Source organism: Ranitomeya variabilis, chromosome 5 (assembly GCF_051348905.1).
Source record: "Ranitomeya variabilis isolate aRanVar5 chromosome 5, aRanVar5.hap1, whole genome shotgun sequence".
Taxonomy (NCBI): Eukaryota; Metazoa; Chordata; class Amphibia; order Anura; family Dendrobatidae; genus Ranitomeya; species Ranitomeya variabilis.
The window spans coordinates 332,959,761-332,981,454 of record NC_135236.1 but is presented as its reverse complement, the minus strand read 5'-3'; the positions used below and the strand labels follow the sequence as shown (position 1 = coordinate 332,981,454).

Here is a 21,694-nt window from a genome sequence, read left to right as displayed (position 1 = left end):
CCTCCTTACCCCAGTCCAAGCCTAAACGTTCCTTCAACAGAAGGGGCCCCCAGTTCTTTCGTCCCTTTCGGTCCTTTACCTCCTCAGGAATCCCCAATCAGGACCACTCTTCCTCGCAAGGAGACCGAAGGAAGCCTTCTTTCAGGCCTCCCCCGCGCTGGAGAGCTAAGAGTCAACCCTCAAAACCATCCGGATCTCGGGGCCACAGATTTGCTAATAAATGACGGGTCGCCCCCACCTGGAAATCCTTCCAGGGTGGGAGGCCGACTTCTTCTGTTCTGGCTATCGGTAGTCGACGACGCCTGGGTCAGGGAGATCGTCACGTCAGGCTACAAGATAGAATTTTCTTCGCCCCCAGGAAGTCGTTTTCTGCTCTCTCATCCTCCCAAACAGTCCTCCCATCTCCCAGGGCTTCTCCAGGCCATCGATTCGCTCCTCGCCTCAGGAGTCGTAGTTCCGGTTCCTTATCACGAGCGGTTTTCAGGTTTTTACTCGAACCTGTTCGTGGTTCCAAAGAAGGACGGCTCTTTCCGTCCAATTTTGGATCTCAAGCGGTTGAACCGACATCTCCGGATTCGACACTTCAGAATGGAATCACTACGCTCGGTGGTAGCGTCCATGGAACCGGGAGAGTTTCTGTGTTCCGTGGACATTCGGGATGCGTACCTACACGTTCCGATTTGCGTACGGCATCAGAGTTTTCTTCGGTTCGCGATCCAAGAACATCATTACCAGTTCACGGCTCTCCCCTTCGGACTGGCATCTGCTCCCAGGGTCTTTACGAAGGTCATGGCAGCGGTCATGGCCATTCTACGTTCAAAGGGGATTCTGGTAATCCCATACCTCGAGGACCTCTTGATCAAGGGTTCGTCCCGTCAGGATTGCAGCCAGAGCCTCCAGCTTACACTGGACACTCTTTAAGTCGCCTCGGCTGGATAATCAACTACCAGAAGTCATCCTTGATTCCAACCCAACGTCTGGAGTTCCTGGGCATGGAGTTCGACACCTCTCGGGCTCAGGTCTTCCTCCCCAAGGAGAAGTTCCTTTATCTTCGTCGGGGTGTCAGAGCGCTAAGGGGCCCGAACCCTCTGTCCCTCCGCCTCGAAAATGGTCGCTTCTATGGAAGCGTTTCCCTATGCTCAGTTCCACTCTCGTCCCCTCCAGCTGGCCCTTCTGACTGCCTGGGACAGGAACCCGCTTTCTCTGGACCGTCCGTTTCGCCTCTCTTCCAAGGTGAAGCAGTCTCTCTCTTGGTGGACGCTGTCCACCTCCATTCTGCGCGGGAGGTCATTTCTCCCTCCCCGCTGGCAGGTGATCACCACCGATGCCAGCCTCCAGGGTTGGGGCGCTGTCTTTCTCCACCTCACGGCCCAAGGCCACTGGACTGCTCAAGAGGCGCGTCTTCCTATCAACCTCTTGGAGATCAAGGCCATCTTCCTAGCCCTCATCTGCTGGGAGTCTCTCCTCTCGGGAAAGCCGGTCCGCATTCAGTCGGACAACGCCACAGCCGTGGCTTACATAAACCATCAGGGAGGGACTCGCAGCAGGCAGGTCATGACGGAAGTGGCAAAGATTCTGCGTTGGGCGGAGAGCCACATTCCCTTTCTAACAGCCGTCCACATCCCAGGGGTGGACAATTGGGAAGCCGACTTTCTAAGTCGCCAAGGCATCATCGCGGGCGAGTGGTCTCTCCTTCCCTCAATCTTCAGCCAGATATGTCAGCGGTGGGGCGTTCCAGACGTCGACTTAATGGCCTCCTGGGCAAACCACGGGGTTCCCCAGTACATTTCCAGGTCTCGGGATCCGATGGCCGTCGGATGCGACGCTCTCGTGATCTCGTGGGCCCAGTTCCAGATGCCCTATCTGTTCCCACCTCTCCCCTTGCTCCCGAGGGTCATCAAATAGATCAAGTCGGAAGGGGTTCCCGTGCTCTTGATAGCCACAGACTGGCCTCGCAGGGCCTGGTATGCGGAACTAGTCAACATGCTATCGGACGTTCCGTGGAGACTACCAGGTCTACCGGACCTTCTTTCGCAGGGGCCCCTCTTCCACCCAAATTCTCGGTCTCTGAATTTAATGGTATGGCCATTGAGGCCGCGGTCCTGAAGGCCCTGACTTTTCTCACAGTGCTATCCAGACTATGATAAGAGCGAGAAAACCGGCTTCCTCGCGTATCTACCACAGATGTTGGAAGGCCTTTTTCCGATGGTGCGAGGAAAACATTCTGTTTCCTATGACTTTTTCCCTTCCATCCCTTCTCGGTTTCCTCCAAGCGGGTCTCGATTCAGGGCTTTCCCTTAGCACTTTGAAGGGTCAGATCTCCGCTCTGTCCATCCTTTTTCAAAGAGACCTAGCCTCCCTTCCTCAGGTGAGGACCTTTATTCAGGGGGTCACTCCTATAGCTCCCCCTTATCATCCTCCTGTCGAGCCTTGGGATCTCAACCTCGTGTTAGACGCCCTCCAGGGTGCGCCATTTGAACCGACTCAGGACATTTCCTTCTCGCTTCTATCTTGGAAGGTAGCCTTCTTGGTCGCCATCACCTCCATTAGAAGAGAGTCGGAGTTGGCGGCATTATCCTGTCATTCTCCCTTTCTAGTCCTGCACCAGGACAACGTGGTTCTTCGACCGGTCCCTTACTTCTTACCGAAGGTAGTCTCTGCCTTTCACATCAATAAGGACATTGTCCTCCCTTCCTTGTGCCCTTCCCCGGTTCTACTCTTGGAGAAATCCCTTCACAAGTTGGATGTGGTCAGGGCTATCCGGATTTATCTTGCCAGAACTGCTTCCTTTCGTCAGGCCGATCCTCTGTTCATCACCTCGGGAAGGTCGATGAAAGGGGCTTCCCGCCTCCAAGTCTACAATTGCTCGTTGGATCCGTTCGGCGGTTCTGGAGGCATACCGTGTCCAAGACAAACAGCCTCCTTCGGGGGTGAAGGCTCGCTCTACCCGGGCAGTGGGAGCTTCTTGGGCAGTTCATCACCAAGCTTCGGCCTCGCAGGTTTGCAAGGCCGCAACGTGGTCATCCATTCACACCTTTGTAAAATTCTACAAGGTGCATACTCAGGCTTCTGCGGACGCGAGCCTGGGTAGGAAGATACTGCAGGCGGCGGTTTCTCACCGGCCGAACCTAACTCCTCTTTTTCTGCAGAATATCCCGCCCTAGGGACTGCTTTTAGACGTCCCATGGTTACCTGTGTCCCCCCAATGAAGCGAAAAAGAGGGATTTTTGGTTCTTACAGTAAAATCTTTCTTGGAGACTTCATTGGGGGACACAGCACCCTCCCTTGAAGTTGTACCAAGTTGGCCAATGTGCCGTTGTTGTGGGTTGGTACATAGGTTGAGTTTAATATTTCTTGCTCCTACTACTGCTTTTGCACCAACTGAGCTGCCTGGTGCCTGTCGGAGGGTGTATACTGCCGGGGAGGAGCTACTTCTTCTTTATTTGCATAGTGTCAGCCTCCTAGCAACAGCAGCATACACCCATGGTTACATGTGTCCCCCAATGAAGGCTCCAAGAAAGAGATTTTACGGTAAGAACCAAAAATCCCTCTTTTTTTCCCCACAAAAATGATTTTTAGCCCCCCAAATTTTTATTTTCCCAAGGGTAACGAGAACTTGGACCCCAAAAGTTGTTGTCCAATTTGTCCTGAGTACGCTGATACCCCATATGTTGGGGTAAACCACTGTCTGGGTGCATGGCAGAGCTCGGAAGGGAAGGAGCGCCGTTTGACCCCTAACCCTGACACACCCCAACTCTAATCCCAACGGTAAATGTAATCCAAACCCTAACTTTAGCCCCAACCCTAACTTTAGCCCCAACCCTAGCCCCAACCCTAACCATAGCCCCAACCCTAGCTCTAACCCTAGCTCTAACCCTAGCTCTAACGGGAAAATGGAAATAAATACATTTTTTTTTTATTTTATTATTTTTCCCTAACTAAGGGGGTGATGAAGGGGGGGGGTTTGATTTACTTTTATAGCGTTTTTCATAGCGGATTTTTATGATTGGCAGCTGTCACACACTAAAAGGTGCTTTTTATAGCAAAAAAGTTTTTGCATCTCCACATTTTGAGACCTATCATTTTTCCATATTTTGGTCCACAGAGTCATGTGAGGTCTTGATTTTTGTGGGACGAGTTGACGTTTTTATTGGTGACATTTTTTGATCGCCTTTTATTCCGATTTTTGTGAGGCAGAATGACCAAAAACCAGCTATTCATGAATTTCTTTTGGGGGGGGCGTTTATACCATTCCACGTTTGGTAAAATTGCTAAAGCAGTTTTATTCTTTGGGTCAGTACGATTACAGCGATACCTCATTTATATCATTTTTTGTTTTGGCGCTTTTATACGATAAAAACTTTTATAGAAAAAATAATTATTTTGGCATCGCTTTATTCTGAGGACTATAACTTTTCTATTTTTTCGCTGATGATGCTGTTTGGCGGCTCGTTTTTTACGGGACAAGATGACGTTCTCAGCGGTACCATGCTTATTTATATCCGTCTTTTTGATCGCGTGTTATTCCACTTTTTTTTCGGCAGTATGATAATAAAGCGTTGTTTTTTGCCTCTTTTTTTTTTTTTTTTTACGGTGTTCACTGAAGGGGTTAACTAGTGGGACAGTTTTATAGGTTGGGTCATTACGGACGCGGTGATACTAAATATGTGTACTTTTATTGTTTTTTTTTATTATTATTTAGATAAAGAAATGTATTTATGGGAATAATATATAAATTTTTTTCTTTATTTAGGAATTTTTTTTTTTACCCATGTGGAAATTTTTTTTTTTACTTTGTCCCAGGGGAGGACATCACAGATCGCTGATCTGACAGTTTGCACAGCACTCTGTCAGATCAGCGATCTAACTTACAGCGCTGCAGGCTTACCAGCGCTTGCTCTGAGCAGGCGCTTGTAAGCCACCTCCCTGCAGTACCCGGATGCAGCCCCGTGGCCATTTTGGATCCCGGCCTGCAGGGAGGAGGAGGTAAGAGACCCTCTGAGCAACGCGATCACATCGCGTTGCTCCGAGGGTCTCGGGGAAGCCCGCAGGGAGCCCCCTCCCTGCGCGATGCTTCCCTATACTGCTGTTTGATCATGTTTGATCGCAGTGTGCTGGGGGCGGTCCATGACCGCTCCTGGCACATAGTGCCGGATGTCAGCTGCGATAGTCAGCTGACGCGCGGCTGATCGCATATGACGTACTATCCCGTCACTGGGAATTAAGTCCCAGGTCACCTTGACGGGATAGTACGTCATATGGGACTAAGGGGTTAATATGAAAGTTTAACCTTGAATAGCATTTTTAACCCCTTAGTGACGGAGCCAAATTTTTCAAATCTGACCATTGTCACTTTATGTGGTAATGACTCTGCTAAGCTTCAACAAATCTCAGTGATTTTGAGATTGTTTTTTCGTGACACATTATACTTTATGATAATGGTAAGTTTAGGTCAATATGTTTTGTGATTATTTATAAAAAATATCAAAGATTTGAAGAAAAAAATGTAAAAAATTAGCAATTTTTTAAATTTGAAAGATAATCCCTTTAATCCAGATGGTCATACCACAGCAAAATATTAATCAATAACATTTCCCACATGGCTTTAAATCCGCACCATTTGTAAAATGTTATTTTATTTTGTTACCATTTTAGGAGGTTTAAAAATGTAGCAGCAATTTTTCAGTTTTTCAAGGAAACTAACAAAATTAATTTTTTAGGGACTTATCCATGTTTGAAGTGACTTTAGGGGTCCCATATATTGGGAAACCCCCAAACATGATACCATTTTAACAACAGCACCCCTGACATATTGAAAACTGCAGTCAGGTAGTTTATTAACCCTTCAGGTGCTTTACAGGAATTAATGCAAAGTGGTATGACAGAAATGAAAATGTGTATTTTTACCACCTAAATGCCTCTAACTTCTGAACAGATTACTAGAGCTGACAGAGTGTAAAGGTACCTTCACACGAAACGACATTATAACGATATCGCTAGCAATCCGTGACGTTGCAGCGTCCTCGCTAGCGATATCGGTTCGTTTGACACGCAGCAGCGATCAGGATCCTGCTGTGATGTCGCTGGTCGCTGAATAAAGTCCAGAACTTTATTTGGTCGTCCGATCGCTGTGTATCGTTGTGTTTGAAAGCAAAAGCAACGATACCAGCGATATTTTACACTGGTAACCAGGGTAAACATCGGGTTACTAAGCGCAGGGCCGCGCTTAGTTACCCGATGTTTACCCTGGTTACTAGCGTAAAATGTAAAAAAAACAAACAGCACATACTCACATTGCGTCCCCTGCAGTCTGCTTCCTCCTCTGACTCAGCGCCGCAAAGTGAAAGTGAAAGCAGCACAGCGGTGACGTCACCGCTCTGCTCTCACTGTACGGCGCTCAGTCAGTCAGGAAGTGGACGCAGGGGGACCTGAATGTAAGTATGTGCTGTTTTGTTTTTTTTAGATTTTACGCTGGTAACCAGGGTAAACATCGGGTTACTAAGCGCGGCCCTGCGCTTAGTTACCCGATGTTTACCCTGGTTACCAGGGGACCTCGGCATAGTTGATCGCTGGAGAGCGGTCTGTGTGACAGCTCTCCAGCGACCAAACAGCGACGCTGCAGCGATCGACATCGTTGTCGCTATCGCTGCAGCGTCGCTTCGTGTGAAGGTACCTTAAGGCCACTATTTGGTTGTGAATTGCCATGGCAAAAATCAGGACCACAAAATAATGATCTGAGGGCACCAGTTTGGATAAATAGCAAGCCCCCACACTCTGTTATCCATTTATAATGATGTAGTCACTATTTACAGCAGCATCTAAGGGGTTAAACAGATTTGGACGGTGCAAACACTGATCGTGGCTGATACAGCAAGTTGTCAGCTATAGTGTACAGCCGGCAGCTGCTGGATTGTCACCTGTATGGGGATGCTATTCTCTTATATCTCAGAACAGTTAAAAGACGTATTGGCTGTCATTAAGGGGTTAAAGACTTTAGGCTCTGATATGCTCTAATTGAATTCTCTTTTTTTTTTTTTAGCAGTTAAAGCTTTGCTTTTCTGATACAGAGCTCTAAATTCCCTGCATAGAGATATCTAAACTAAACAGCACTCTGGCTTCCAGCAGCCATTACTTGAGGGAGCATACTGTACTATCAGACATTTGAAGAGGTTGACCAAAACCTAAGAGCAGAGACAGACTGCCGTATTTCTCATGCAACATTCGGACTGGCCTGGCACCTCTCCTGAGCAAGACAGTGTGATGGATTACTATGCAGCTGTCATGCTCAGGTCAGGAGAGCCGACATCCAGTACAAGGTTTAGGATGCGATTCTCGCACGACGAATATGGCAGCCTGTCTCTGCCCTTATAGGCAATGTCGATCTAATTTTAAAAACTAAGCGCTTTTGTCATTTACATCAATTGAAAATTATATTAACACCTACAAAAGTGAGTAATAACATAAATGATGGACTAGTAAATACGTCTCTGGAAATATAAAGAAACAGAAGAACATCTACATAAATCTAACACAAGACTGATAATGAAATATTAAAATAATCTTTATTGAAAACAAAGTGGACAAGACACTCAAGGAATGCTTCTACTCAACTTGCTGTTGAGTAAATGGCAGCAATTAATCCCTTCTATCACTGATGATCAGTGGAATGATGTCCTAGACGCACATACGATGGTGTCGCCGGCCTCAAATAATAAGTTAATTCAACTATATATCCTACATCAATCTTACCTGACCCCGAGTAGACTACATAGATTTGGCAGACTGGTAACTGATGAATGTCATCGGTGTGGGGAATTGGGAGCAGATTTCTGGCATCTTATTTGGAGTTGTGGGATAACACGAAGATACTGGAGCGAAGTGATAACTACATTAGAACGGATAATTGGGATACCAGTTGAATGTAGTCCAGAGCTATATATCTTGGGTATTGTGGATGAAGAACTGTGGTTGCACTATGATAGCATATTTCTCCGGGAGGTTCTATTTATTGCTAGGAAAGCAATAGCACTAAGCTGGATGGGGGGAAGCCTCCTCCTATTAATCAGTAGAAAAAATTAGTGAATCATATAATACCATATAAGAATATATTATATAGAAAAAGAGGATGCTCTCAGAAATTCCATAAGAAATGGGAGAGATGGTGTGATTCACCCTTAACGCATCTATCCTCTAATGCCAAGACTTCATCTATCTCACGATATGAACACTGATGTTGTCCCTGTCAACATATGGAAGGTGATGATATGTGTAAACTTGCAAGAGTGTACTTTTATTATGACCCAAATTGGTACATGATCTGAATTTTGATAGAGAACCTGTTAATTCAATTGAGTGTGCAATGCTTCATAATGGAAATTATCCTAATATGCCATGTTCTATATTGTTTGTTCACTTGTTTTTATTTGTTTACTCTATTATTGAGAGCGTAATGTTACCTACATGTTATTGTAAAGGGTGACTGGGTCATTCTGACCATATGCTGTGATATATGTTTGTAACTTTATTCTGTGGAATCTTTCAATAAAAAGTTTAGAAAAAAAAAAGTCGACAAGTCACATAAATTATAATCATATACAACAAATCAGATAAGTAAAGTGGAGCAATACAGTGCAAAAATTATGACGTAAATATATAGTAAAGCGAGACCCAAACAAAATAATCTGATAAAAGATCCTATAGACCTTGCTAAGTATCAAAAAGTGCTTGGATCTTGATATCCCGTTGTTAAAGTGCAGTGTGTGAAAATATGAATGTATAAATACAACAAATAAAGGGCCAGTGCACAATAATAACCTGCAGCTCTTAATTCATAAGAATATAGAGTTCAATTCTTAATGAATGACAGAATACCAAGAATAAATCGCCTAAAAGTATAAAAACTTAAGAGACAAAGGATCACACCAATGTCAGAATAATAAAAGGATTAACAAACCCATAGAGGCAAAATACACTGCTTGTCCTCCACCTCACCCTCCAAAGTATGTCATAAGGGACCTAGCGCTGCGGTCATCTACCACAGCTGCTTTCACTCCCCTGAAGAGGGTCATCATCAGTGACGACAGTTTCTCGAGTTGGGCTGGTCTCTATTCTGTGCAACGGTTGTCAATTCCAACACATGCAGTGCACTACTGTTGTGGTACCTAATGGGCTCTACCAATGTCACATGGCACTCTCAAATCATTACATCAAAATCTGAACTCCAATATGGTGCTTCTTCCCTTCCGAGCCCTGCAATGCACCTTATCATTAGTTCTCTCCCACATATTGGGGTATCGGCATACTCAGGAAAAATTGCACAACAAATTTTGGGGTTCATTTTCTCCTGTTGCCCTTTTCAAAATAAAAATATTTGGGAAAAAAAAAAAATTTTGTGGGAAAAGTTTTTTTTTTTTTTTTTTTCTCGGCTCTACTTTATCAATTTATGTGAAGCACCTGGGGGTTCAAGGTGCTCTCCACACATCTAGATACATTCCTTGAGGCATCAAAGGAACCTTTGCATTCAAAGGTCAGACTGTGCTCTTTCCCTTCTGAGCACCGCCATTCACCTAAACAGTAGTTTTCCCCCATATAGGGTATCTGCGTACTCTGGAGAAATGTTGCAACAAATTTTGATATTAATTTTCTCCTGTTACCCAACTATTTTGGTTGACATAACTCTCTGGTTTAAGAGCATAGGAATTAAAAGTTTGAAAATTGGGTAATTTTCTCTAAATTTCCAATAAACGCAAGTGATATCGAACAAATTTTACCACTATAACGAAGTACAATATGTAATGAAAAAACAGTCTTTGAAACAGTGGGATTCATTGAAGTGTTCCAGAGTTATTTCTACATAAAGTGACACTGGTCAGATTTTAAAAAATGATGCTCGGTCATTAATGTACAAAGTGGCTCGGTCCTTAAGCAGTAAAATAATAGCTACAGTTTCTTTTTTAGACTAGTAGCAGGTACAGAAAGGTATCCATGGCTGTGATGTGGATTTAGAGCTCTGCATGTTAAAAAAAATGTATGTTAAAGGCAGAGTTTTGGACCTTAGAACAACACTTCTATCTGATTTTGAAAATGTGACTATACATGTAAAATGGATATTCAACATATCTGTTGTCCATATATTTAACTAGCTTGCAGTACTTCATTCTGGAGCCTCAGTTGCATCTACTTAAATTAGCTGCCACAGTCTGTGACTTCTGTGGGGAGAGTGATCTTAGAAGTCACAGATTCCCAGAATTCAGGATCATTGCAAAGTAGGGCACTAAGCATGTGGACTAGAAATTTGAATATCGTGTTAAAATAAGAGATTCACTTTAAAACCTCAAGTGAGCTCTGCGGAATAACTGATGTTTCTTATTTGTGGCCAGATAAAGCAATGGTTTTGAAACATCACCCTGACAAAAGAAAAGCAGCAGGAGAGCAAATTGTCGAAGGTGATAACGATTATTTCACATGTATTACTAAAGGTAAGCTTTCCATGGATTAAACCTTCATTGACACATTAAAGGCAGTGGACTCCTTCTAAGTGTAAAAGATGTTAATAGAACTACTAGCCTATGGAAGAAGAATTTTAAATTAAAAAGTTGTACTATGTTTCAGGCTGGAACTTCATTCATTTTTAGTTCTCCATGATAGCAGTTTACAACCTGCTCCTAAAGCAGGCTTTTTTCATGTGGACCTGTCCCTCCCAGTAATACATGCTGGATGTGAGGTCTGTGTTGTGTGTCTAGGACGCTCTGTCTTAATTAGCTCTCATGTATCAGCATAGATCATTCCTGCACTGCTTTTCCCTTCGACAGTCCTTGAAGCATCTCTTCTTCACCCTTACAGGACAGAAGCTGATGCAGCTGTGGTGGAGCAGGGTCCCAGGTGGCAGGGTTGCTGCTGGTGGAGGCAGGACATGCTGAAGGCTCCAGGCTGGTAGGACGGGCTGTTCGGCTGCGACAGAAGTTGGGCTATGGCTGCGGGCACCAGGCTGGTACAACGAGGTGTTCTGTGGTGCGGGGGCTCGACCGACATTTTGTGACAGCCCAGGGCCTCACACCTTCCATACCTTCTCATGCGGTAGAATAGCCGCCAGAGGTGGCGCATGCGCAATTGAGATTTCAAGAGATGAGATCTTGGTGCCGAGAGTTCAATTTGCGCATGCGCCCTGTCCGGCAGCCATTTTCCCAGAGTCCACCACATAGAGTATGGAACGTGTGGGGCTGTGAAAAAAAAAAACTCGGCGGAGCCCCCACACCACCAGATGCCTCATCATACCAGCTTGATGCGCACAGGCATCGCCCGATTCCTGACTCCACAGAAGTCTCCGGCAGCAGCGACCTTGGTACCCCGCGCCACCGCAGCCGATAAGCTCCACAGCAGCTACAATTCGGATTGGAAGACCAACCCCATTTTCCTAAAAAAAAAATAAAAAATAAAAATTGGGTGAAAAAGTGCGTCTTCTAATCCGAAAAACACAATATATATCATGGCTGTCGCCCTATAGATTCCTTAGGGGGCTGTACAGGACTAAAAAATTGATGACCTATCCGTAAGATGGGTCATCAGTATAGATCATGGGGGGTCATGATTTTTGAATATTTTTTTGCTGGACTAATGATTATGATGGTAAATCATAGAACAAACGTGGCAGCACTCACCGGTCCTGTAGTCAGAAGTTCCTTTATTCAAATATAGATAAGCATCTTCACGGCTCGGGGGAACAGGGCAGTGAGAGGAGTGTGCAGGAGGAGACGACGGCTGTTTCGCGCTTGAAACAGCGCTTCTACGGGTCCATGTCTGAAGGAAATGACGCTGGAAGAAATAGGTGAGTATGCACAAACTCCACCCGCGTCATAAACCAATCAGGCATGAAAGTTGCACCTGCCCTGTTCCCCCGAGCCGTGAAGATGCTTATCTATATTTGAATAAAGGAACTTCTGACTACAGGACCAGTGAGTGCTGCCGCGTTTGTTCTATGATTTACCATGACTTGATCTCTCACGCGAGCACCTCCGTTTACCTATTGGATTACCATTTACTGAAAGTCTTCATTCAGCGTCTCTTTGGGTTTTGCAGCTGTGCAGCTCACCTTTTTTTCTGTTTTTCTTGATTGGACTAATGAGTATGATTTTTACAAAAACTTTTTAGACATTTCAATTTCTAAAATTGTCTAAACCTAATGTGTTAATATTTGATCGTTCTGTGCTGTTTGTTTTAGCATATGAAATTTTATCTGATCCTGTGAAGCGACGAGCCTTCAACAGTATTGATCCCACCTTTGATAATTCTGTCCCCTCGAAAAGTGAGGGAAAAGACAACTTCTTTGAAGTCTTCTGTCCTGTGTTTGATAGAAATAACAGGTAAGAAATGTATAACTGAAGATGAAAGCTTGGTGTCTAGATATTCATATGATGTGAACCTACTTGGCAGAAGTGCTTAAGCTTTGTAATTGGCTGGATGTGCCCACCTATCCAATCATGGCAATGACCAGCCTTGAATGTATTAAATATCCATGTGCTGTATGTAGACAGCATTGCCAGTCCATGTGTAAATTCACATTAATGCTTTTTTACATAGAGACCGATGCAGCATGCACTACTTTGATTCATATTCTGGATCAGACTCTCATTAAAATTCAGTGGGCGTGCAAAATACCACATCATGTTATATAGGGGTTACCATTCATGTGTCATGCATCTTTAAAGGGTCCATTATAAATATTAAGAAAAACCTACAAAAATTGAGTGCAAGGCACAATGTCTAGAAAAAGTATATTTGTTCAGTTTTAGATTGATTAAAATAATACATACAAAGTTAAGACATTAAGAATCCTATACTCTTGACCAGTGAGTGTTTGCATAATCAAATAAGAAGTAATTGCATAGAGATTAGTGATGAGCGAACATGTCCGGATAACGACTTATCTGAGCATGCTCGGTGTTATCCGAGCATCTGGGACTGCTCGTATATTATGTTTGAATCCCCGCGTTTGCATGATTTGCGGCTGTTGGCCTCAACACGTGTGGGGATTCCCTAAGAGCCGCCAATCATGCAGCCACGGGGACTCTAACATAATATACGAACACTCCCAGAAGCTCAGATAACACCCGAGCATGTTCGGATAAGACCTTATCCAAGCACTTTTGCTCATGTGTTATCTGATCATGCTCGGGTGTTATCCGAGCGTCTGGGAATGCTCGTATATTATGTTCGAGTCCCCGCGGCTGCATTATTTGCATTATTTGCGGCTGTTATCCTCCACACGTGTGGGGATTCCCTAAGAGCCGCCAATCATGCAGCCGCTGGGACTCGAACATAATATACAAACACTCCCAGATGATCAGATAACACCCGCTTATGCTCAGATAAGACGTTATCCGGACACGTTCGCTTATCACTAATAGGGATCAAAATAGGAGACATGTAAGGTATGTATACAATCACAATATTGAAAATGAATACTTCAATAAAGGATAGGCCCAACAAGGTAAGCATTTAACATGTAATATGTAACTGGCCCAACCACAGAGTATACTGAAATGAAAAGAGATGTCAGATCTAAGTAAATGTAAATAGAGATGCAGAGTGGCATCAGAAGACCTCAGCAGTCAACCGCACCCAACATGTTTCGCACCTATCTTTGTCAAGGGGTGGTATAAATATTAACATTGTTTTTGTCCATTATTAAATTCTTCATGTAAAAACTGTCATGCGTATGTATATACTAAATAGACATACATATGGATAGCACCCAAATACGGACACATGGATGCAATACAAATATAAACAGACAAGATGGCACATGGACCTATGGATGAAAAAGGGAAATATGGAACACCATACAGATTCAGAAAAAACTGACAATTTGGCATACGCTTGTGGGATCTTGGCCTTATAACAGAAGGAATGTGTGTTGGCTGCAAAGAAAATGTAGAATTGCATGACAGCCACTGGAGAATCAATCATGTAATACATGGTCGTGATAAGTCTATCGAAGGGGAGCTTTTCTTTTTATATTTGAGAAGTTTTTTGTTTTTGTTTTTTGTAGCTTGTACTATAAAATAACATTGCAATAATATAATTCTACTTCCACTGTTCCAGGTGGTCAAACAAGAAAAATGTTCCAAGACTTGGCAGCTTTGGCACCTCCATCGAAGATGTAGATGCATTTTATTCTTTTTGGTATGTTTATGTTTGTTATAAAACCTGTTATGGGTTAGTTTCTGCATTATTCTTTTTTAGAATAATTACATTGTAAATAAGCATTAACCTACTTATTAGTACAGAAATGAATACATTACATTGTGTGAATTTTACATTCACATTGAATTTGTTTATCCAAGATTAGAAAAACATGGCTGTCGTCATTCATAAACTATGCCACTCCTCTGTACAGGTTGAATATGGTATTAGGCTATGCTTCCATGGTCAGGAAACGTTCAGGATTTGCTGCCGATTGGACGCTGCGTACAGCCGCAGCGTCCAATCCGCAGCATCCAAATGTTACGGCTTGTGGAGGGGATTTTATGAAATCCCGTCTCCACTATGCATGCAGGGCCGCATCCGGCAGCCTGCGTATCCGGACATGCGACGCGTCTTTCCAGACCGCAGCATGTCTATCTTGCGGAGACGCTCCGTCTCCGCAAGATAAATAACACAGTCTGTCTATTGGATGCGGTGATTCCGCATGTGTTCAATGAACACATCTGGAATCACCGCACGTACAAGAGGGGCGCAGAGAGGGGTATCAGCTGCGTCCAAAGCACAGCCATTCCACCCCATGGAAACATACCCTTAAAGTTCTGTATCTTCACTGCAATACCAGACATAACCTGTAAGCAGGGGTGGCTCTATTTTTTTGGAAGAAGGCAGCCATGTTTTTGTAATCCTTGACAACTCCTTTAGAGTACTTTTTGCTCTGTTAGCTAATCTGTTCTGTTAAATTAAACTTTCCCCATTGTTGTTTTAGGTACAACTTTGATTCTTGGAGAGAGTTTTCTTACTTGGATGAAGAAGAAAAAGAAAAAGCAGAATGGTAAATAATACCTTAATTTCCTATGACTTTCACTCACATGTCTATTGTCTCTTGGCCCAGCACTTTTAGGATCTGGGCACATTCTGCTTACCCCCTGGAACCACGCTGATATGCTTTCTCTGTCACCCTTCTTCAGTGCTTCAGCACTGTTCTTGGTCGCCCTTCTTCTCCTATGTGTTCTTCCCCTTATTCTTGGTAGTCAGCGCCATTCTTCTATGCATCCAACCTCCTTATCAGCCGCCAGCTCCTTTCTCTTCTGCCGCCAGCTCCATTCTCCTGTTTACCCATCATCCGCCCTTCTACTCAGCAGCATGCACTGTTCCTCTCTGTATCCAGCTTGCACCGATCTCCTCTGCATCCAGCCTTCCCCCTACTTCTTGGCAGCTACCTCTCTTCTCTTCTCCTCTGCATCCAACATCCTTCTCGGCTGCCAGTTCCATTCTCCTGTATAACCAGCCTTCAGCAGCCAGCTTCGATGTCCTCTGCTTCCACCTTCCTTCTCAATAGCCTGCTCTGTTCTCCTCTACTTCAGGCTCCCCGACCTTTTTTCTTCTGTGTTCCCTGGCAGAGTTCTTTGCAGCCTGCCGCCGTTCATAGCCATTACAGTGCTTTATAAATTAGCACTTTGGACCATGAATTTGGAGAGGGATCATTGTCTGTAACAGGCTCCAATCAGTCTGTAGACGAATAATGAGTCACATACAGATGAGCTGTCCATGCTGCCCTCCCCTGTACACACCTAAGGAAAGAAAAAACATTATTATTATTATTATTTATTTATATAGCACCATTGATTCCATGGTGCTGTACATGAGAAGGGGTTACATACAAGTTACAGATATCACTTACAGTAAACAATCTAACAATGACAGACTGATACAGAGGGGCGAGGACCCTGCCCTTACGGGCTTACATTCTACATCACCAATAATGTCAAGATCAGCATACCCCATTACTTACTAAATGTGAGTGAATATTGCATTACTGTGCAAAACTTCAGTGTGTGTGTGTATGTATATATATATATATATATATATATATATGTATATATATATATATATATATATATATATATATATATATATATATATATATATATATATATATATATATATATATATATATATATATATATATATATATAACTATATAACCATAACCCTGACAAGAATGCTTTCGGAAACAGAAGTATTAATAGTTAATAAAGATTATCAAAATAAAAATTCTCCTAGGTACACTTGTCAAAGTCAATGCTTTGGAAATTATAGTCAGGTGTATGAGTATAGTGGCATGTGAAAATGTGGGCACCCCTCGTGAAAATTATTGTTAACAATGTAGAAAGTCCTAAAGTTAAAGGGAGCCTGTCACCAGGTTTGTCATAGTTATAGTTGATATATCGCCTAATTCATTGCCTGTTCTGCAGTCCACAAATGCTTATATAACCCCCTGACTCCTCCTGTATATCCCCCAAAAACATTTTTAAGTTTCTCCGCTCTGCATAGTAATCTGGACGGTCTGGTCCAATGGGCTTGGTTTCAGGCCTCTCCATCACTTCCCCTCATACCGGACTACTGCTGCTCACTGTACTTTTTTAATTGACATGAATGAAGCCTCGCATCCATCCACAATGCCAGACGAAATCTTGCGTCTGCTCACTGTGCTTTGACCTACTGCGGGCAACTGCGTACTTATGTTTTCGACTATGCCCACTGTAGGCTAAAGCATAATGCTAAGGCGTGAGACCCGATTTCTGTGTGCAGGTACAAGATTTCGCCTGGCAATGTGGATGACGCGAGGCGTCAATTAAAGAAGGCGGACAGCGAGCAGCAGCCAGGGGGGGGATGGACAGACCTGAAAGCATGTCCGCAGGACTGGACCATATGGATTACCATACAGCTCGGGAGAATTTAAAGACTTTTGGGGGATATACAGGAGGAGTTGGGGGTTATAAAAGCATTGGATAAAGTAACAGTTTTAGTTGATATATGATAAAACTGATGACAGATGCTCTTTAAAGATGACACATTTCCGTTGTATTTCAAGAAAAAAAAAAAAAAATGCGCACGAACACCTACCTACCTAGGCCGGAGGTTCAAACTTGTCAGACCATGCCCCTTTGAGATGGTTAAGGGAGAAGTGTAAGAATGCCGGTGACTAGGTGATTCTTAGGCCTCACCATAAATCCCAAAAAATATGCCATAGGGAAGGAAGAGGCCAAGTACTTAGGCTATGTTGTCGGGAGGGACGAAATCAAGCCACAAATAAACAAGATCAAGGCAATTCAGAAGTGGCTGCAACCGCTTTCCAAGAAGCAAGTGAGGGTGGTTCTTGGAATTGCTGGTTATTACTGGAGATTCATCCCAACTTTCGCCATAGTCGCCACACCATTGATGGATCTTCTTAAAGGCACTAAATCAATGACAATTAAATGGACTGATGACACAGAGATAGCATTCCAGGAGCTGAAGCAGGCTCTGTGTAAACATCCGGTTGTAGTCATGCCAGACTTGCACTGCTATGCGTTGTTGTCCCAGAATGCAGGAGCCATACTGTGAAGGACTTTGTATGGACTTTTTTTTTATTTTCATTTTTGCCAGAGAGGTTGTATTTTGTTACCATTTTTGGGCTTTATGGTTTATGAAATAATAAACCACCCAGAGAAGTAAGATGCACCAATTAAAAAGTTTGGGCACTCTTTGAAAATTAGTGTGCTCAGATAACTTTGACCAAGGTTTCAGATCTTAATTAGCCTGTTGGGGTTTGGCTTGTTCAGCTTCATCATTAGAAAAGACCAGGTGATGCAGATTTACCAGCTTTGTAAAAACCCAGCCTCTAGCCTTGTGCCAAAAACCGCAGCCATGGGTTCTTCTAAGCAGCTGCCTAGCACTCTGAAAATGGTGGAGGCCCACAAAGCAGTGGAAGGCTATAAGAAGACAGCGAAGCATTTACAAGTTGCCCTTTCTCCAGCTTGAAATGTAATTAAGAAATTACAGTTAGAAGGAATAGTATAGTAGAGGTCAAAATAATGTCTGGAAGACAAAGCAATATTTCAGTGAGAGCTGCTAATAGGATTGCTAGAAAGGCAAATCAGAACCCCTGCTTGACTGCAAAAGACCTTCAGAAAGATTTAGCAGACATTTGTGGTACATTGTTCTACGGTTCAGAGACACCTGCACAAATATGGTCTTCATGGAAGAGTCATCAGAAGAAATCCTCACCTGTGTCCTCACCATAAAATTCAGCTTCAGAAGTATGCAAAAGAATATCTAAGTATGCCTGATGCATTTCCAAAGTCTCCAGACTCTGTGTGAACATGCTCTCATCCTTAAAGACATAGGGCGCTAATGTCGAATCTGCCATTCTTGGTGTTCTCTGGCAAATGCCAATCTCCCTGTACGGTGTTGGGATGTAAGCACAACACCCACTTGTGGATGTCAGGCCCTCATACCACCCTCATAGAGTCTGTTTCTGACAGTTTGAGGAGACATGCTGATGTTAGTGGGTTGCTGGAGGTCATTTTGCAGGGCTCTGACACTGCTTCTTATGTTCTTCCTTGCACAAAGGAGGAGGTAGCGGTCCTGCTGCTGGGTTGTTGCTCTCCTACGACCCCCTCCACGTCCGCCTGTCTCCTGGTATCTGTTCTATGCTCTGGACACTGTGCTGACACGCACAGCTACCCTTCTTGCCACAGCTCACATTGATGTGCCATCCTAGATGAGCTGCACTACCGAAGCAACTTCTGTGGGTTGTAGACACTGCTGCATACTACTCTGGGGGTGAGAGCAATGAAAAAATGTAAAAGTGACCAAAACAGGCCAAAACGATGAGAAAATACAAATGGTCTGTGGTCACCACCTGCACAACCACTCCTTTATAGGGGCTGTCTTGTTAATTGCCTATCACTTCTACCTGTTGTCTGTTCGATTTGCACAACAGCTGGAGAAATTGATTCAGTGTTGCTTCATAACTGGACAGGTTGATTTCACAGAAGTGTGATTGACTTGGAGTTACATTGTGTTGTTTAAGTGTTTCCTTTCTTTTTATAAGCAATGTGTGTGTAGTAAAAAATATATAGAATTTTTTTTTGTCCTAAAATACAAAGGAAATGAGTCATCTTTAACTTAGGTCTTTTATAGATCATTTCATCTTTAACTTGCTTAACTGTTCACAATAACAGTAAATTTGACCTTGGGTGCCCAAACTTTTACATGCCACTATAATTATACCATACAGGTGGTAATTATCATTTTAACATGGATCTTGAATTATTCATTAAGCAAAACTGATACAGCTGTGTAGGAGGCTTAAAGGGAACCTGTCACCCCGCAATATGAGCTAAAAATAGCGTTCAATAGGGCATGAGCTGTGCTTTACAATAGTGTCTTTATTATCCTCTGATTCCCCACCTTTGCTACCAAAATACCTTTGTAAACTCGCCGTTTTCGACTGTCAATCACCCCGGTTCGGTCCGATGGGCGTTGCCAAATTGCTGTCTCTCCCCCCGCTCCTCGGCGTGTCAGACGTAACTCGATCTCGTTGGTATTGACTGCTTAAAGGTATTATGCTATTTAGTAGGGGTATTATAGCCTCATACTTTTGGCTGGTGATCTATCATATGGACGGGGATAAAGTGTATGTGTGGAGGATCATTACCACCTCCGTATTTCCATATGTTTTCTAGCCATATATACAGTGATACATGGCATCAGGCTTTCCCACAGGAATATGTTCAGATATATTACCACTGCATGTTAAGGCAGCCATTATAGGTATAGAATAGTAGGTGGGTTATTCTCTCTCTGGACACTTTGTCATATTATATCAGTTGGTCTTGCTGTTTTTAATTTTTACTATTTAATAAAGATTTATTTATCTTTTATCATATGGTTCTCTTCTTGCCGCTAATGCGATTTAAGTCCGCCTTGGAGTATATAGTATTTTGAAGTGCCATAACTGTCTACTAAGGACTTTTTTGTGAGGGAAGTACATACAGAAAGCCAACTGCGTCTAACTCCCTTTTGAGGTGGGAATCAAACCATCCAGTCCCGCTCAAGAGGGGGATACCGAAGGGTCAATATCTCCGAGTTTGTAGAAATTGCTCAGATCACTGTCTGTATAAAAACAAGCAGACTATCTGAGGACTCGATTTCACGAGCGCGGCTACCCTGATAACGTCCTGAAGGAGGCTTACACTTATCAAAGGAAAGGAAAGATTTACTTATCCCAGCTGTGAAGAAGGAGGAAAGAGATGTGGTTTTGTTCATCACTAAATATACTAAATATAATGGAGCGAGGGACCTTAGAGAGATCCTACAGCGCCATTGGCCTATTTTGCAGATGGACAAAGATCTGGGGGATATTGTTGCAGCATCACCACAGATAACCTTTAAGAGGGGACGTTCTATAAAAGACAGGGTAGTCCACAGCCATTTTGGCCCCCTCCCATACGACAATTCATCAACTGTAAGACCAGAGGGGTGGTCTATAAAATGACGTGTGTATGTAGGTAAAACCAGCCGTGAACTAAGAAGAGGAGTAGGGGATCACCACAGGGATACCATCAACAAGAGGGACACCCCAGTAGCAAATCACATCAATAGACTACACAATGGTGATCTCAGAGGAGTGAAGTTCATGGGGATCGACAGGATTCCTCAATCCCAAAGAGGGGGTCACTGGGATAAACGTATCTTGCAGAGGGAATGCATGTGGATTTTTCGACTGTAAACTGAGCTCAAAGAGTCTTAATGAACAACTCGGCTTTTCTTCCATCCTTTAAGTGTAGATCGTTGACAGGGATTCTACAAACAGGGATAGCCGCCGTCGAGTGGGGGCGCCACAGCGCAGGTTTCTAGGGTGCCAACCTCCGCGGTAGGCAGGGCTAAGATAGGTAGGGCTCAGTAGGGTCAGCGAGTAGCGTGCACCCTTTTCTATCCTTCCTATTCTCCCTGGTCCGTTGTGTCCCATGTACCCCCCTATTTGTTTTTCTATTTTTATTATTATTTTTTTTTATTATTTTCGTTGATATATCGACATCATAGATTTCAAAAGCGATATGCGTGTTGATACCTTAAAAATTTTCTAAGTAGCCAGGATCCTCGTCGGTGTATAATATTTAGGGATTCAAGCAAACCTGTTCATAAGATCCTTTTAATAGGACCGCCTCTATGGTGCTTAATAGAGAAATACCCACCTAGTTGATTGCGTAAAAATGTGGCAGCGCGAATTTTGCGCTTACCGCAGTGTGTAGTGTACCACTGGGCGTCACATGACCCTGTAACCGGACATTGCGCAACTGAGCCAGCGCATTGCCCTGTGCGTGTCAGCAACGGGTGATAACGTGAGCGTTCCAACACTCACTGTTTGCGGCTCAATAGCCCGAAGTGACGTGGGTGTGAACATCACATGATGCGTGTATACCGGAAGGGTTTTACTGGCGTCTGGAACCACGCGTCTTTGAGACATGGATTCAGTCTATATAAGGCAGGTAAAGAGGTGATTAGTTTAGCAATGCTCGCTGAATGCTGAATGTCGCTACCCCCCTGATGATTCAAAAGATGAAACGCGTCGGGAGACATCAGTTTCTGCTAGGATGAGACGGCGTGGTAATATTGAAAACGGCCGGTCATGAGATCCTGGGCACTCTGAAAAGGCACCGTT

The 21,694-nt window shown here is 43.7% G+C and overlaps 1 protein-coding gene across 1 annotated transcript in view; it reads left to right on the top strand.

Moving 5' to 3' along the window:
* Window positions 1-21,694, top strand: part of DNAJC2 (DnaJ heat shock protein family (Hsp40) member C2) — a 126,213-nt gene that overhangs the window by 37,029 nt on the left and 67,490 nt on the right. Inside the window, exons 4-7 of the mRNA XM_077264724.1 lie at window positions 10,380-10,478; window positions 12,218-12,359; window positions 14,101-14,181; window positions 14,969-15,034. Of these exons, the coding sequence (XP_077120839.1) occupies window positions 10,380-10,478; window positions 12,218-12,359; window positions 14,101-14,181; window positions 14,969-15,034 (388 nt within the window). The remainder of the gene's footprint in view (window positions 1-10,379; window positions 10,479-12,217; window positions 12,360-14,100; window positions 14,182-14,968; window positions 15,035-21,694) is intronic.